Source organism: Callionymus lyra, chromosome 5 (assembly GCF_982586985.1).
Source record: "Callionymus lyra chromosome 5, fCalLyr1.hap1.1, whole genome shotgun sequence".
Taxonomy (NCBI): Eukaryota; Metazoa; Chordata; class Actinopteri; order Syngnathiformes; family Callionymidae; genus Callionymus; species Callionymus lyra.
In genome coordinates this window covers 29772321-29790157 of record NC_141822.1, presented here as the reverse complement: position 1 = coordinate 29790157, position 17837 = coordinate 29772321, and the positions used below count along the sequence as shown (strand labels likewise).

The following is a 17837-nucleotide window of genomic DNA, read 5'->3' as shown; positions in this document are numbered from 1 at the left end:
CTTTGAAGTCACACCAATAAACACACACACGTATTAATAACCCCGTTAGAAGAAATTGTGGCTTTCAATATATGTCTTATTCTTAAACAGAATTTCCATGTGTGTGCTTAAGGGCATACATGTTGATGAGCTGAGATACTTTTGCCAGAGTGAGGGTATGAAAGGTCAGCACTTTTACACATTCATGTTTTTTGCTGATTAATGCAAAAACACCCACAGCATTTTCATGCTCCTCTGTCACACAAGGGCAAATCAAGACGTGGGTACAGTTGGTTTGTTGCCATGGCAACAACCCCATGTTTGGAAGATGGGTTCCCTATCTTAACACTTGTCCTTAATGCCGACCGTATACTATACAAACATGTTTTGACTTAACCTCTGAACTCCCGATGACAACCTCAGCAGTGTGAACTTCTGATCAATTCCATGATATGATCTCCGTTCATTTAGAAAATGCTAATAGAAATGTTTTTTGAAATCCCACATTTGAAAACATTTCCTTCCAGACCTGATTTTATTATTATTCAGGTTGAGAATCAGACGATGGCGTGAGTATGAAGCATAAGTATAAAAATGTATCCTTCAATCTCCACATGATGTGGGTGAGCATCCTTCTCCAGCAGAGGATTTCCCCCTCCTCCTCCTGACCCATTTTCCAATTCTCAGGGGGAGATAGTTGATGGGGGAGGGGCAGGAACATGGGGTGTACCTCCTCTTTTCTCTTTGATGCCATCATATTTATCCGTTTGATTTTCATCCCTGACAACACAAGTGTGTATTCGTTATTAACCCACTATCACAACCATATCAACTCACTGCATTTAAGTAATTCATTAAAATGTTTGTAGCAATTATTGTAACTGTTTAATTTATTTTTTCCTGTTTAATGGAAGAAGTCGATTTATTTTACGTTCTATATGAGACAATTTAAACATTGAGTTGGGCATATAATGTGAGGCAGGGCCATGTGGGAGATGCTCGTAGTAGAACCTCTGCTCCGCCACGATCGGAGGTAACTATCTCTGGTGTGTTTTACCACCTCCAAGCTGTTACCAGTTAGAACTCCACTATTGTGTTTCGGTTCATGTCAAGGAGAAAGTCACTACAGCCACTGTCTAATCTTCTTTAATCCACTTATAGTCTCAGCTATTTCAAAGACGGAGTCTGTACAGGAAGGAAGGATTTGAAGCAGTTGTATCTTCTAAAAGGAATCATGTTATGAATATATTCTTCCAAATGTTTTGTAACTTTAAACAAATCCATCAAATAGAGAAACAGAAACCGATTCATTGAACAAACTAATTGTAATGTAATTGACTTTAATGTAAAAAAAATAATAACTCTAGTACTATATCAAGAATTTACACAAATGCATTAGTGCGTTATTGATGAAAAAACAAACATTATTTAGATGCATTTGAGAAACTCTAAACATTGTCAATCAATCGACTTTATCTAAAGCTTCTAGTGTTATTAAATAGTAATACATACATATATAAATAACAGTATTATTTGATTTCAGGATGTAGTAAAAGCATGCAGGATGTTGACATTTGCTGGATGCAAGAAGGATCCTTGACAGTGTGGCTCCACCCCTTTTACAGGGAGACTGTGCTTACTGGAAAACATGAACCGGAGTTACAACGCTTGTACTGAACTTGGCTTATAGCTAAACAATATATTGTGTTGTTTAGCTGTTTTCAATGGCAATATTTCAGAAGTAAGGACACTCTTGACAGCTCATTGTCTTTTGCAAATGCTTTAACAGTTGATGTTAGCTGTGTGAAAATAGATATAAATTACCATTTTAATTAATTATGATTCTCCAGGAGAAAAACCACAAGTTATTATTCAGGAAGAACGTGGAACAGATGCATCAAGTGGAATATTCAGTCCTACAACAATCCACCTGTTAACTTTTTATTGAAACTGTTGCATAGTAAAAAAAAAAAAATGGTGATCGATCGTAAATACAAACTTTAAACTCCGCCTCAGCCTGCTCGAATAGATCCTATCCGGGTTTTCCTTCCTACCGCGCCGGTCCTCCGTCGCTGCTCCACGGGTTGTGTTCGGGGAGCAGGCGGGGCCAGCAGCTGCGGGGCTCGGATCTAGACACCAGTGTGACTCGCTGGCTGTCAGCGGGTCTTGTGGACTTTTCCTTTCATATAGCAAAAGTGGAGCGGCTCGCTCGGCTCCCTTTAGCTGCAGTTGAGCGCTCATCTCTGCAGCGCGGGGAGGGACGGAGGCCCGGCCGGCTTGTCGGCGGGTTCAGCGGCTCGCTGCGGGGGATGTGCGCACACAATGGGAAGCGACGCGCTGGCACCTTCACGGACTCTGCATTGAATGATGCTGCCCACCCCTGGGTTCCTTCAAGTGAGAGCGGGCTCTACAACGCGGATGTTCCACACCTGACAAAGGTAAAGTCTCGCAACACTAAAGGTTACCCGGACCAGAGGCATCAGTTTCAACCAGCTGGAAGAACGTGTTCTCTGCTCATCTGGACTAGAAACCGTTTCTCTTGCCCTGCAGCACTTCTCATGTGATCCAACCAGTTCGCATGGCGTGCTCAACCAACTTATCTTAATGTCAATGCCTGCCCTTTGTTGAAAATCTCCAATGCTCCGTGAAGTTTACCGAGGAAATCTAAGATGCTTTTCTGGGATTTTTGGAAAGAAGTCAACTTCTTTGGAGTTTAATCCAGGATGTTCCTGCTGGACGCAGGTATAGATGATAGTATGGAGAGAGGAACACCTCAGAGGAAGACGGTCTACCGGATCTCTCTCACCCTAATAAAGAAGGAAAGTCAGGATGACAACGGGAATGATGAAAGTAAGGATGTTTCTGGAGATCAGGAACCGGACAAGCCTAACGTCGGAGCCTTCAGACGGGACTGTTCATTGGAAACTCAGCGGAGTGGTCTGGAGCTGCTGAGGGAGGTGGAGAATGAGGCAGAGGAGCTACCGGCGCCCCGAGGTTATATGAGGAATTTTAGGACCTTTAGCACAGGTCAACTGGAGCTCGCCCGACTCAAGATGTCAAGGAAAGTAAAAGAATCGGATAAATTAGTCATTCAAGATCAAGCTAGCAACAAGGAAAACAAAAAGAGGAGACTCTTTAAGTCCAAGAGTGAGGAGAAGAGGAGCCCTGAAGCCGACGTCAAACTCTCAGTCAATGGTGATAATAATGATTCAGTGGCCAACGGAAAGTCAGCGTCTGTTTCCATAGAGACGACTCCCAGGAAGCAAAATCCGGGGTTGCTGCGCCGCAGCTTTAGCTTCCGGCACTGGAGTGGTAGCGAGCTCCTGCGTCTTCCAACCTTCACCAAGGACAAGCATCAGAATGACAATGGATGCCCGGTCAAGAATTTGGAAGCTAGTGATGAGAAGAATGGAGAAAATGAAAGAAAAAAGGATGGCGAGGAGAATGTGAAGTATAAAGACTCTGATAAGGTGGCGCTGCCTAGTCCAAGCCGCTTACGAGAGAAGAGTCGGACGCTTGAAGTTGGAGCTATTCTCAACAAAACCTATTCTGAGCAGGGCCGCTTTCATCGGGCTGGTGGCGCTAAAACGCGAACTTTGGACAACAGTGATCTTCAGCGTTTGAGTGCAGAGAAAGAGAGCAGTGGGTTTTTACTGCGTGGGAGCTCAGGGCACTCCAGCGAGCGACGTCTGGTGCGCTTTTTTAGTGGAATCTTTTCCAAGAAGGAAGGGGGGGGCACCTCATCACCACTGGGTAGTCCTAGCCTCCTCAGGTCTTTCCGTCAACCCAGGGGGGCTCAGATCCAGTCCAGCACAGAGAGTATGAGTACACAAGGTAATGATGGTCAAACATCTTTATTTGTTATTGATCAATATCTTCCCAAAACACCTGCAACATTTACTTTTTATTCCCCTCATATGACCTCATTGATATTGTGGACCATTGTTTACGTTTCTTGTGTGTCATTCTTGGGTTCCTTCTGCTGACTGGTGCATCTTTCTCCTGTGCTTTTAAAAAGTTTTCTGCTCAATGAGACAAAATAATGTCTCTTGCCAGAGTCAGTTTTTAACATTCATTGCCTTGTCCAAACTGTGTACTTCCAAAAGTAACCTTAACCCTTTTTCTTTTAAATGCATATGTTTTTGCAAACCTGGAGCATATTATACACAAAAAACTTCATGGCTTTAGCAGAGTTACAGTAATGATTTCAGAAGATTTTCTTTTGGGACTCTTTATCTTCCTCACTGCTTTTCTCTCAGCTTAAGTTTGTAAAAACATGTGTGTGTCTTAAACAGCAGGGTGTTTGTTTGCACAGGCTCTGCTATTTGTCCAGACTAAATGTTGCCTTCTTGTAGTTGTACCTCATTTCCCTTCGCCAGGTCTTGTAGGGGAGGCAGAATAGTTTTTCATACAAGTTCCAGGTTTAATTGTAAGATGTCATGGTTTGATGGGGAGGGTGAAAAGATTCTAAAATGGCAACGTGGGAGAAGATGAAGTCAAACAGGAAGTGGAAGTGGATTTCTCTTGGTATTTTGGCAGGAAGCTGCATCTGCTGCACACATGGACTCCAATATATTCTTCCTGCTACATTTCCTTAAAATGCTGTTGTCACCATAATTCAAGCTTTAAATTAAAAAAACGTGTGGTCTATGGAGTTCCTGATAACTTTTGGACTGCAGTGGTGATTCCTTTTCCCTTAATAGTACAGCAGCTGCAGTGATAAAGTAAAGGTGGGAGGTAGTACTTTTTTTCAGAATCAAATGATAAGCCAGAGAGCTGACGTAAGCTTGTACCAGAAATACTAATGTTGGGGTGAAAAAACATGAAATGAAGCAATGGATCTGAAAACATTTACTGGTAATTGAAAAAAATGTGGCTTTAAGTTGAAACATGATTGTGGAAAATTGGAATGTGAAAAATGTAAAAAATCGGTTTCCATTAACTTAATTATTAGTTACTATGGTTACTGTCACATCTACTCACAAAACATAGAAAACACATAGACAGTAAACATAGACAATAGGCAATTCATAGTTGTGCAAAGAGTTATGTTGTAACTAAAAGTAACGTGTAACAATGGAAATACTTCTTTCTACTTGGCATAACGTGTTCAAAGTGGCTTCTTTTTTTTGTAATGAATATAATGTTAACCCAAAAGTGTCATTCGCTCCTTATTCAAAAATAAATTGAAACGTGTTCACATTACGATTATATAATAGTCAAGGAATGTTTCAACATAAAGGAGTGTGAGGTGTGTCTGATGAGTGGGTGTCTTCAGTTCTTCTTTGGCCTTCTACATAACCACTTTTAAGTACCAGCTTGCCTTTGGTGTTGTACTAGATTCCTGTGAAGATTTTGTACGTTCTAGTTTGTTTGTTATAGCATGTAGATTGTATTTTAACTCTAACCCAAAAACCTCCTTGTGCGTTGATTAATTGCCAACTATTATTTTCTTATTAGCCTAAAATTGTTGTGGTTCTCATTACTTTTGGGTAATAGATGTTACAAACAATTTCAAATACTGAGAAAGTGCAGAGCACTCTTGTTTTTTTGTAGTTGTACTTGCATTTGTGTTTTTGACTCTTCGAGCATTCCACCTCAAGTGTTATTTCTAAACCTTCTGCGACAATTTTTCATTTGTCAATTGTCATTTTGACTTTGCAAATGAACTGTCTTTGGATTATACTACATGTTATTATGTAGCTCAAAGATGGCATTGGTACTATCTTAGCATCTGCTAAAGGACCAGCAAAAAGGTTTGAGTACCGCTGCTGTTCTGAAGGCCCCTCCCCTGCTCTGAAACACAGCCACTCTTTCAGCAACACAGCCTGATACAAATGGGTTTACCACGGGCTCTGGGATAAAGTTCTGTAATTTTTTTAATTATTATCTGAACCTTAAGGCATTCATACTGATTTATAGCTTTAACTAGCAACTATGTATCTATTTTTCTGTGACGAACCTTGGCTCCATTTAAAAAGACAACAAGGGTATAAGATGAGGAAGCGTGTGTGTGTGTGTGTGTGTGTGTATAGGGGTGCAGCTAGGGTGGTCGAACTGATTATCTATCCTGAGTGATATTGAGGTCAGTCGGTTTAATGGATTTTTCTGTGTGTGTGAGTGTGTTTCTACATCTCTGTGGAGACCGACCTATAGTAACCCAATAGTGCTGCCCCTTGACTGTGTATGTTCATTACTATTCGTGATGCGCGTCTGTTGCTGTCTGGTCCGAACACCTGCTGAAGTCGCACTTTCTTTTGTCATCACAACCTCCACACAAGCATCCGCACAGTCAGTGTCCAAAACCACTTTATGTCCAAACTTTGGAGGTGTAATCAAACTTACAAGCTTTTGTTTGTAATATTAACTTTGGAGAGCACAAAATGACTTGATATGTCCACTTGTATTGTAATCATTATAATCGTCATAATCTTTGGGACAGTTTTTGAAGACTTTTGGACCGATGTTTTGAATTGTGTGCTATAGCAAAAATGATTTTATTTAAATTAATCGAATGGAAAAAAATCTCCGTTTGGTCTGGCTACCATGCATACATTAGTGTTAAAATGTTAAATAAAGTCATACATTTTGATGAAAGAAACTTTATGATTCTGTCATTTGCATTAACAAGTGTCTACATGCTTAGCAGTTTGTTGACTATCTTTAGCCAGATAGAAACTAGGGGTGTCAACATCTACACTTGTTAATGGTTACACGTGTATCAAATCATAACACAGTATTTTTTATGAAGTAATATTAAAAAGATGCGTGGTGAGGCTACACAGCTTATAAAAGTACATTTCGACCGGTTCATAGTAAGTAAGTAAGTAAGTAAGTAATATATATTTATATAGCGCTTTTCGAGACCAGGGTCACAAAGCGCTTTAACAATCAAAACAATACTCAAAACAGTACATACTTCAAAGATCAAGATAACACCGAGAACAACACAGGAGTTCGAGAAATTCAAGTACTACCAGGATTAATGCATAATGCTATAATTTTACTCACTAATTTTTGTTAAACTGTGTATAATCTGATAACACACAAGCTTTAATATGGTAGTACGATTAACGATTTTTTTTTTAATCTAAGCATACTATAAGACATTTTTATTTTTGCAGGCTTTTGCAGGCTTTTCCTTGATTTTCTGGAACTCCTGTGTTGTTCTCAGTGTTATCTTGATTTATTTTTTTAAGTATATATTTTATTGAGTTTTGTTTTTGATTGTTTAAGCGCTTTGTAACCCTGGTTTGGAAAAGCGCTCTTTAAATATAAATTGCTTACTTACTTACATACCTACTAGTAGTGTTAATGAACGGTTACTGACTTCATGCTAACTGCTAACCGGTTCTGACATGGTAGTAAGCAGAGATTTTCGTGACAAATTTTTGGTTTTAGGTTCAGCTCTCCCTCATCAAAAAAAGCTTAATCTAAAATACCAACATTAAGCTTGTATTTAAAGACCAGGTCATGTCAGTGATTACCAGGACCCACTCCTTGAACCCCCTCATGGTCGCCGTGTCACACACGCGCATCAATTAAACCTTCAACAACATTATCTAACAGATTCTGTCATGATGGAAAAATGTTTAAAAGCAGATCGGTTGTAGTTTTTCAGATGTTAAGAAACACCTTTTATACATTTTTTTTTAATAAAAGTTTGCATTATATCCATGCTTTTGGCCATTCTGGGCAACAGGACGAGTGAATTTTCAAGGTTATTTATAATTTTTATTAAAAACACTGGAAGTATACAGTGCCTGGCACAACAATTAATTTTTTTTTAATCACACTTTTTTCCACAATACAAATTTCATTAAGAATTCTGACCAACGAGTGAAGCCCGGGGAAAGCCAGGCGGTTATGCGGAGTGTTAGGGGGGTGTATAGCTAATAGGCCAATTTGTAATGGAGGTCAGAGATCAGACTCGTATAACGTCAAGAGTGAGTGATCGGGTGGTGCTGCTCTGAGTTATCACTCTTGCATGCACACACACGTCGCCCAGAGGAGATCATGGCCACCATGGGGTGTTTGTGTATGAGGCAGTCTTCTCCAGTAGACCAGGTGTTTGATTTATTCTGTTTGTCTGAATCAATTCGCTTAACAATTATATCAAAGACAACAAAGAAAAAAAGCACCTCTAAAAGTGAAGAATTAAATACAGTGGATCAATTGTCGAACAACTGTCAATCAGATGTAAAACCCAAACATGTAAGAAGACTGGTTTCCTTTCTGGTAAAGGTCGTTGTTGTGTGTCAGTCAGCTAAGAGGTCTGTCATCGTCTTTGTGACATCTGTAGATTCTTTACGCCTCTGTGATGTTTGAGGTCCCAGTTTTTCCTGTGTGTACCTGACCAGGTGGTACCCATTATGTAGTCGCTCTGTTGTGACTCATGATGCAGATATTACAATAATGCTCTTGTTTATGATGTAACCGGAACTATTTTGCGAATTTAAAGAATTTTTTTCTGTTAAGAAAAAACAAGAAAACAAAAAACCCAGTTCCTCAATCAGGTTTTTTGTTTTCTCAATGCCACATTTATTCTTAAGATCTCCATTTAGTTCAAAGGGGAAATCCACCTTCATCCATTTATCATATTATGTTTTTAACTTCCCTGTTTTGTTCTTGTTCCACTCATCTGGTCCAATATTGGGGAAGTTGTTTGTCAGTGGAACAAGTGAGAAGTTCATATTGGACCATAGATCTTTTTTAGATTGACTGCTATCTGACTTTAGCTCCATATTAGCCTAGATAAAATCATAGGGTTGTCACAATACCAATGCCAGTCATTTCTTTTTCAATAGATAATAATTAATCAATCAATCAATAATAATATATCAATCATTTTCAATACCATGGTTAAAAAAGAAGCATTAACCTTGTAGTAAACAACTTTATTAAATAAAAAAAAAACAAATATCATTTCTCATTGAAAGAGTAATGATTGTAAGCATGTTTTCCGTTTATAAGAACAAATATACAAAACCAACAACTATTATACATTCAAACAGTGTTTTGTACAAACCTAAACATTTGCCGTGTAATTGTGCAAGTTAAACTTAAACTGTTGTGTATTCAAATAGTGTTGAGCAGCCTTAAAGTATAACAAACGGAAACCTATATACATATACTTTCCTCATTGAAGTCCACCAAGAATATTTGTATGTGATACTTATGGTACCAAAAAAAAAAATCTGGTATTGTGGTATTTTTTGCGTGACTGTAACGAGGTACCGAAGAGATTGTATTATAATCCCATTTTAATGTTTCCATTATTGTTCATGAGACTGTCACAGCCTTACCTTTAAAAGACTGACAATGGTTTGTTTAAAATACCCCTCCTGAAAGTAGTCTGCCTCAGTTTGAACATATTGTACTATATTATGAATTAATTTTAAAACCTGTACAACACGGTTGTTACAGCAATAATTAAAATTCATAAAATGTCTGTCACTGTGAATGTACATCCTGTTACAATATTTGAGATACGTTGTCCTGTTTAACCGTAATCATTATGTCTTGTAGTGGAATAAGTAGACACACCGTCTGGTCTGCAGCTCTTACAACATAATTACTGTGTTTTTAAAAATGTTCGTTTCTGACAAGAATCAAGTTTTAGACGTGTGGCCCTGTTGCCAGGTATACACTCCATATACCTGCTTATGGCGAAGGGGAAACTAAACAATAATAACTTCAAATATATTTGATCTCTTTGATATACACATTTGTTACAAACTAATAATATAATCGAGTAAGGAGACCCCCAAAAACAGGAAGCAGCTGGGTCAACATCCTGGCTGGCATTGAGAGGAAGGTTTCCCCAACATGAGTGATAACAATGACCTTCTGTGTGTCCCTCCGCCCGTCATCTCACATCTATACTGGGATTCTTTCCAGACTGAATCACACAGTTCATCCACAGAACCTCCAGGATTGTTTAAATTGAGGTTAATTCTTACTGCAATTTTTCTATTTAAACTCGTAATTTGTGCCTTCAAAAGCGCTTTTAGATAAACGTGCACACCAAGTGTACAAATGTTGCAGACAGATGGACGAGTGGGTCTTGGAAAGTCCTGAAGACTCTTTGACTTGTGCTGGTCTGTCGGCATTCTTCCAGGAGGCTTTTAGCACATTTGCCCGCGGTGATGGCGATGGTGGTGGTGGTCCCACTTTCATACAGTGAAACTGATGAATTAATAAAAAGAGACTGAAGTCGACGTGACCCAGTGACCCACTTAACAATCTGTGTGTGTGTCTAACGAGGTTGTGGAGGGCTTTTGTTATTTGCTAATAAAGGTTTTCCTTCACACTGGTGTGAGTTTTAGCTGCATATATATAATAAATTAAATGTCTTTACTTTAAACAATGCTAAGAAAGATAAACACCAAAAGTCCTGTCATTTCCATGTAAATGTGTTTTGATGTTTAAATTGTGCAGACTGATTAAATGGATGAACTTTTATTTTCCTTTCACCAGATGCATTTGTCAACAGTCAAGAGTGGACACTGAGTCGGGCTGTACCTGAATTGAAAGTGGTGAGTTTTGTAAACTTTCTGCATTTCCTAATGGGTATTTAGCGCCTTCTGCCTCATTTGTTATTTAAAGCAAGATCAATGAGGGCATATAGCTGGTCATACAGTATTTTTAAAATGTATGCTTTTTTAAAAAATATATTTTTCTACAGCAGTATTTTAAAGATTGTGTATAATATGTGGATGTGTTACTGCAGGGAATTGTGGGTAATCTTGCAAGTGGTAAATCAGCACTGGTCCATCGTTACCTGACGGGGACGTACGTCCAGGAAGAGTCACCTGAAGGTAAGAAAAAAACTGAAAAATTCTACGTCAGGTTTTCTGACTTGACTAGATCTGGTCAAGTCTCCTATAATCGATATTATCTATCAGATATGAAGGTGTATTCAGATATATAAAAAAGATGACTTGTAATGTCATTACTTTGTCTCACTTTTCTGTTCACTAATTGAAGGCAAACAAAATGTTTTGACATGGACGTGTGAAAACAAGTGCAGTGTGCAAGAGACCCAGCACTGTGTCTGTTCCATTGCCGGCAGTTACGAGCAGATTCTTTATGAATTATAAATGTTAACCTCTGAATACATTAAATATTTCATAGCTGTAGTTGTTCCTACTAAGAAAATTCCAGAGCTTTAATGGAAACAATTCAGCAAGTCCAGTCAATGCTTTCTTTCATTAAAAGATAATATCTTAAAAGTGTGCCGGTATGTCGATAATGTTTTTATTCATGCTAGATTGTATCCATCACCAATTTAAAAAACTAAACAAAAAAAACATGGGCAGAAAGTTTAAATATTCATTGTGTAGGAAAATGAAAATATGTTGTTTTTTTCTTTTAAACACACACCAAGTTTCATTTCTGGGAAATTGGCCACTGAGAAGAAAACTTTGGAATTCCCTCAAGTCTAAAAATAGGTCCTAGTTTCCACGGCTACTGATTGCGAACTACTGAGACCACAGACCATAACTATTCTGAGAGACCACTTCCTGCGTGTGCGGGTGTGTGTGCATGTCCCCTTGACTTGATCCAGGAGATGTTTGCCCTGAAATTTCAACGTGATGTTTATGTAAAGTCCAAAAGATTTTCAGATCCACTTTGAACACCTGAACGACTGACTTTCTTCTGTGGCTGCGTCTCTTCAGAAGACCGCATTCCTGTGTTCTCCTGACTCGTGCATGAATTAACTTTTTTCACGTTTGTTTTTGTTTTCTGGCTGCTTTTAAAAAACAATACTAGCCGACGTGGATGCAGGTAACTATCCTGTCTTCTTCTCCCTTACATTCCTCCATCTTTCAATCACTTCCAGATCCTACTTCTCTTCCAAATAGATCTTTTTTCATATTAGCTAGTGAGTCAGTCTTGAACTGCCATTAACTCCTAGTCTTCACTTTCACCAGCATGTAGATTTTAGTCTCAGGCACCCATGCCGCCCCTCCTCCACTGCAATGGCTGCGCGGGAGTAAAGTCCCAGCTTGGTTTGGACTGGAACCATTCACTGGGACATTTCTGCACTTCCTGTTCCTCATGTTTCCAAAAATACTCATGTGGGACGTAAACAAAAGTCTCCGAACAGCAACCGTTCTTCATTTTCATCATCCCTAAATCATCAGCTTCATCATCAATACGTGTTGAAATGAGTGTCTTCTGTAGAGAAGTTGTAGTTGACATAGATTTGCCGTCTGTAGGAAGGCATGAATCGAATCTAACATGTGTTAACATCTTTAACCATCGACACTTGTTTGAATCAAACATTTTGTTTTGCGTCGTTGTTTCTTAAAACCTAACCCTGAAGTTCCCGGAGCGAACCAGCCCATGTCTGCGGTCACCTGTTATAAGATTCATTATGAGTGTGTGTGATGCTGATGTTGCTTCTGCAGGTGGTCGCTTCAAAAAGGAGATCGTAGTAGATGGCCAGAGTCATTTGCTGCTCATTCGTGATGAGGGTGGACCCCCAGAGGCGCAGGTCAGTACTGCATCCTTCGTGTTCATTTATGCTGCAACTTTAATTCAACTGTTGATGAAAAGTGAAGCACTAACGATTGCTCGGAAAGATGAATACATCTGTTGTTCATATGCATCCTTTTAGGGAAGTATTCATTCTTTTAGTTATGGGGAAATTGAATAAAGTCAATTGTGTGTTGAAGACTGTGGTTGCGTGACATCAGGAGGAAGTGGGTCACATGTTTTTGTGATGAACTCTGAAAATAGTCTAGACACGCTACCGCTTCATCAATAATTAACTCACCTGTAAGTGTGTGTGCATTCTACAGTTTGCTCTGTGGGTCGATGCCGTGGTCTTCGTCTTCAGTTTGGAAGATGAGATCAGCTTCCAGACGGTCTACCACTACTTCAACCGACTCAGTAACTTCAGGAATGCGGGAGACCTTCCGCTGGTGCTAGTAGGCACACAAGGTATTGCTACATTTATTTACAACTTGGTGAAGTTATTTTTGGGACATCGGGAAGTACGAAGAAACTGTCTCGTCTGAGTTCAACCTGGCAATATGATGAAAGTGTAAACCACGGATCGCCAACATTCTATCCATGGACACCATGGTGCCCAGAGGGTCTGGGTGCAATCAACTTCAAGTTTAAACTACATTTAAATTAAATGCTGTTTGACACAAATCATGGATTCGGGAATGCTATCATGCCTTTTAACATGATGCATAAATGATACAAACATGGTTGCATCTCATTTCTAAAACATGTGACACTGCTTGTATATATAAGTGTAGCACAGATTTATTAGGGGTAAATAAAAAAGAGATTTCACAAAACGTTGGGGTTTATTTATATGTTTTTACATTGTTGTTGGCCTTTGATCTGGCAGTAACCTTTTTTTTTTTTACCGTAAAAATGCGTAGCAATGTTGCTTTTTCATATGGTAGAAGTAAATGCTAGCAAGTAATTGTTACTGTTTTTGCAGATATTCATCCAAATAACCTTAAACATACATTATTACTCCCAGATAAAAACATGAACGACAAATCACAGTTGGCAGCTTCCATTGCCAATATGACACATGTAGTTCTCTCATGACAAAGCTGCTTGAAAGGAGTATCTAGTTCTGACACCAGAAGAATCTACTAATAAAGTTTTACCTTACCTTACTGTCCTCTTCAAGCAATTCTGTAGATACACTCGAGCTAGCTTGGTCTCTGCTTCCCCCTGGTGGCGATTTTCTATTATTACCACAGTTCAGATTCATTTTAATGAGTTTTTATTTAAACAGTAATATATTAAATTTCATATCAATACATGTCTTTTAATGTTACCAGTAGATATAGTCTATTCTGATCTTTGAAAACTTTGGGTTCATGTTTCGACAAACATTGTTTATAAATGGAACTGAAATTACTCCAATTTCAATTAAGTCATCTGTGTTTAGTTTGTACCATTCAATTAAATTAAATATTTCAGGCTCCTACTACTGCAACTTATTAATAACAATTTCATTTAACAGTTGCATTATATATTGAAAACTAGTAAAATAATGTGTAGTCCTGGAGAAAAAGCAGGATTCTTTTTTACTGTAATTGTGTTTTGTCAAAAAATTATTTTATGATAACTTGGCAACTATCATTTGAATGCTGTGTATCTCAAATTACTTAAAAATATATTCAACTCTGCGCAGGAAATATTTATGAAGTCATTCTGAAAAAACGTACACATGTGTATAAATGTTAAACCAGAAGATGGCGCCAAATGCCCGTATGTTTTTCCATGTCCTTCGTTTAAAAATTCATCATTCGTCTGTGCTGCAGAGGTTGCGTCCAACAACCAAAACCTTTAAACGTTTGATAACTAAGACTTGTTCTCAACCTAACTCGCATGATGGACAAACAAATTAATTTTTGTAAAGACATTTAAACATTATTTATAATTATCACATGGTCATAACTATAAAATACCTCAATACGTCATATTTTGTCAAAGGGCATGATGGAAAGATCTGTATATTTTTGAATCACTATTCTTTTAACACGCGTTTTTGTTTCTACTTAAGATGCCATCAGCTCACAGAACCCTCGGGTCATTGACGACGGTCGTGCCAGAAAACTCTCCAACGACCTGAAACGCTGCACCTACTATGAGACATGCGCCACCTACGGGCTGAACGTGGAGCGTGTCTTCCAGGATGGTGAGTCGGCCTGTTCATGTGAGACTCTTCAGGGAAGGTGACTCTAATCTCTCTAGTCGTTATCTGGCATTCATTCCAGCCAGGAGTGAATTTGAGACAAAGGAATATTGTTAAGAAGCCTGAAACATCCAAACCTTTATATTTTTGTCACAAATTTCCCAGTAAATGTGAATACAAGTTGACTTACTTTATAACTGCTATGTCTAAACAATGAAATATACTTAAAATAAATATTAAATAGGACTCATTATAATAAATACATCATACAATATGGTTTATTTCACAAAACCCTTTAAAAAAAATGTTTTTGTGAAGATCAATCTGTTTATTTGAACCTTAGCAGCCGTTTTGATTAAATCTGCATAAATTCCTTTTAAATAACCGTCGGACAGACTTCCTGACAACAGCTTTGTCTGCTCTTGCCACGGTCGTCTGCTTTTCAAGCGGAGCAGGAATGGGAAGTTGCCTTATGCCCGACGTCTGCGGTGCAGGAGGCGGAGCTGCGTCCTTCCCGTCAGCTGCACTGGAGTTGATGCGAAGAGACGAGCGACTTTAATTACTGCGCTCGTTTCTGTCGCTTTGAATCTTGCAACTTTATTCAAACATGTTTACCTTTCAGATGTAATTAACCGTTATTAATGAACGCTTCATTAGCTCATCAGGGGTGATCATCTTTTTCATTACGCCGCTAATTATTTGCAATTACGTCGTGGGATCGACCTCACGCGAGCGTGGTTGACTGAAACATGTTTAAAAGTGTCGTGCTTCAATGTCGACGCTTCGCATGGAGCCATATTGGTGGTTGTGTGTATTTGTGCGTCTGCTATAATGCAAAGTGAAGTCCAGTGAGCTGTTGTGACCTGTGTGTGTGTGTGGGGGTGATACTGCTGCGCTCCCTCGTCCATCAGCAGACTAATTTAATTAGCCTAATTACAGCAACATGAACCTCGAGCACTCTGTGTGTCTGACTCTCTACCTCACACACACACACACACACACACACACACACACACACACACACACACACTTCCATGTCACGACGAGCCAGTGGTCCGTGTTGCTAACAAACGCTAACGAGCTGAGATGAGATTAATAATCACTCCCAAATATTCACACTTGATGACACAGACATGTAAGTAAGTAAGTAAGTAATATAGTACAATTAGACATTATTTCACACACGTTGTGAAACACACTCACTTGAACACGCATAAGTAGGGATTTGATTTTCTCATGTTAAAATCCAACACCTTGAGCAAAACAATTTCTTACTTTTATCAGGAAAAACAAAAAAAAAACAATATATAATTTACATTTAATTTGTTCTATTTTGAAAGTAGCATTATAAAGGTGAATTACTCTGAACTACACAGTGAATTACCAAAGTTCTAATAGTTAACGTTACATTTTGTTGTACCTAAAAGTCATTTGCATCTTAAATAAAAGGGGAGTTGTTGAGATAATTTAGCAAAAGCTTCCAGAAGACACGTTGTCATTACCTGGTCAATCTTATATCTCTGATGAAGGGCTACTGAGGCCTCACCATGTCTTCGCCACTTCTGGCTTGGGGACATTTTTCAGTGGAAGGGTGGAGGTGGGTTTGCATTAGATGGTTCTAAATATTTTACCTGCTCACTTAAAGCTAATTTAAGTTCAAACATCAATCGCTCATCTCTCTTCACTCGTAATAGAAACTAAAACCCTCCGACAGATTTATGAGCCGTCTTGGACATAAAGAGGCGGGGTGGGAGGCTAGGACGGATTGGGGACGCTGACTCTGCACTCTTTAAAGTCACTGGACAAAGACGGGAGGACGCACAGGTGTCTGACTGACGGAAAAATAAAAATAAAATAATCCAAATGATACTTGTCCTGAAATATTCTGCCCTGAATCTGACAGAGTCGGCGTATGACCCTGAACTGTTAGATGTGTTCAGGTGGCAGCAATACAACGGATCAAGACTCTCCTGTTGGTGGTGCAAGAGTTCAATCTGTTGTTGTCATCAGGACTTGAGTATTGCATATCAAATGGTCTGATGACTTTCATTAATTGTGTCATGTCTCTCGCCATCGTGACACTCGGAGGAAAATGTTTACGACTCTCTCCTCATTATTGCGACCGGCAGCTTTAACGAGTTCAATTAAAACAATGGCCTTATCAGTCAGACCATGAAACCAGGTCGCTTTACTGGGTCTGCGATGATAAAGCCCACTTACTGTGAGTGAACACATCAGGAGCATCAGCCTCTAATCACCCACTGAGACGTGTGACACATCTGCCTCCTCCTGTCATGCGTCTTCTTACCACGTCCTCTGAGTCTCCCTCCAAGAAGGTCCCTTCGGCTCTTTAACTACGACTGGGAATTGTTTTTAGTTTGGATCATTTATTCAGGAAAATAAATTATTTAATCAAATTAACAACTTATGTGTGAACCCATGTTTAAATGTCCAATTTCTTATTATTATTTTTTATCTTGTCAGTTACGCGTTTCATAATTTTTTTTAAAAAACAAATCATGTTAAAGTAATTGTTTTTTGTGTGCATTTACAAAGAGTATTCAACGTGAGTGAAAATGCTCAGTGGTCATATTCACTTCCTGCCTCCGCCTCAAAATCATTGTCCGAACATTTGTACACAAACCAGATAGATGGTGACGTCTGGTGGAAATCTACGACCTTAATATTAGTCTTATATACATCTAAATATGAAGACTAACGGAATATTTTCAACTTCTTGTGAGACTTCGATATTGTAATGATGCTGAGCTCAGCCACCTTTATTTGGTAAGCCATCCATCTCCCCCTTCTCTCTCTCCCTCTCTCACACACACTGAAGTCATTTTTCTCTCATTAGTTGACTGTCTTGAAAAATGTTGCTGTTGTGAGCTGTAAAGGTCTGAAAGACCCCCTCCGACATACTCTAACATAATTATCAGATGTATTGATCAACGTTTCTGTGATGAATCTGTAATCTACTCAACGGTTTATCTAAAGTGTGTGCATGTTTGTCGTCCCTGACAACAGTTGCCCAGAAGATCGTGGCCTCCAGGAAGAAGCAGCAGTTGTCCATCGGGCCCTGCAAGTCGCTGCCCAACTCTCCCAGTCACACGTCTGTCAGCTCCACTCAGGTGTCGGCCGTCCACCTCAGCCAGGTCAGTGGTTCTTGGAGAGCCAT

The 17837-nt window shown here is 39.1% G+C and overlaps 1 protein-coding gene across 4 annotated transcripts in view; it reads left to right on the top strand.

Annotated features, from left to right (window-relative positions):
* Positions 1-17837, top strand: part of agap1 (ArfGAP with GTPase domain, ankyrin repeat and PH domain 1) — a 45255-nt gene that overhangs the window by 4408 nt on the left and 23010 nt on the right. The window contains exons 1-8 of one of the 4 annotated variants that reach the window (XM_087791813.1): positions 2522-3822; positions 10459-10517; positions 10712-10799; positions 11755-11769; positions 12396-12481; positions 12789-12930; positions 14528-14662; positions 17687-17814. In XM_087791813.1, the coding sequence (XP_087647939.1) occupies positions 2703-3822; positions 10459-10517; positions 10712-10799; positions 11755-11769; positions 12396-12481; positions 12789-12930; positions 14528-14662; positions 17687-17814 (1773 nt within the window). In that variant the 5' untranslated portion in view covers positions 2522-2702. Of the gene's footprint in view, positions 1-2521; positions 3823-10458; positions 10518-10711; positions 10800-11754; positions 11770-12395; positions 12482-12788; positions 12931-14527; positions 14663-17686; positions 17815-17837 lie in introns of those variants that run through there. The other 3 variants (XM_087791811.1, XM_087791812.1, XM_087791814.1) reach the window with 3 other exon arrangements.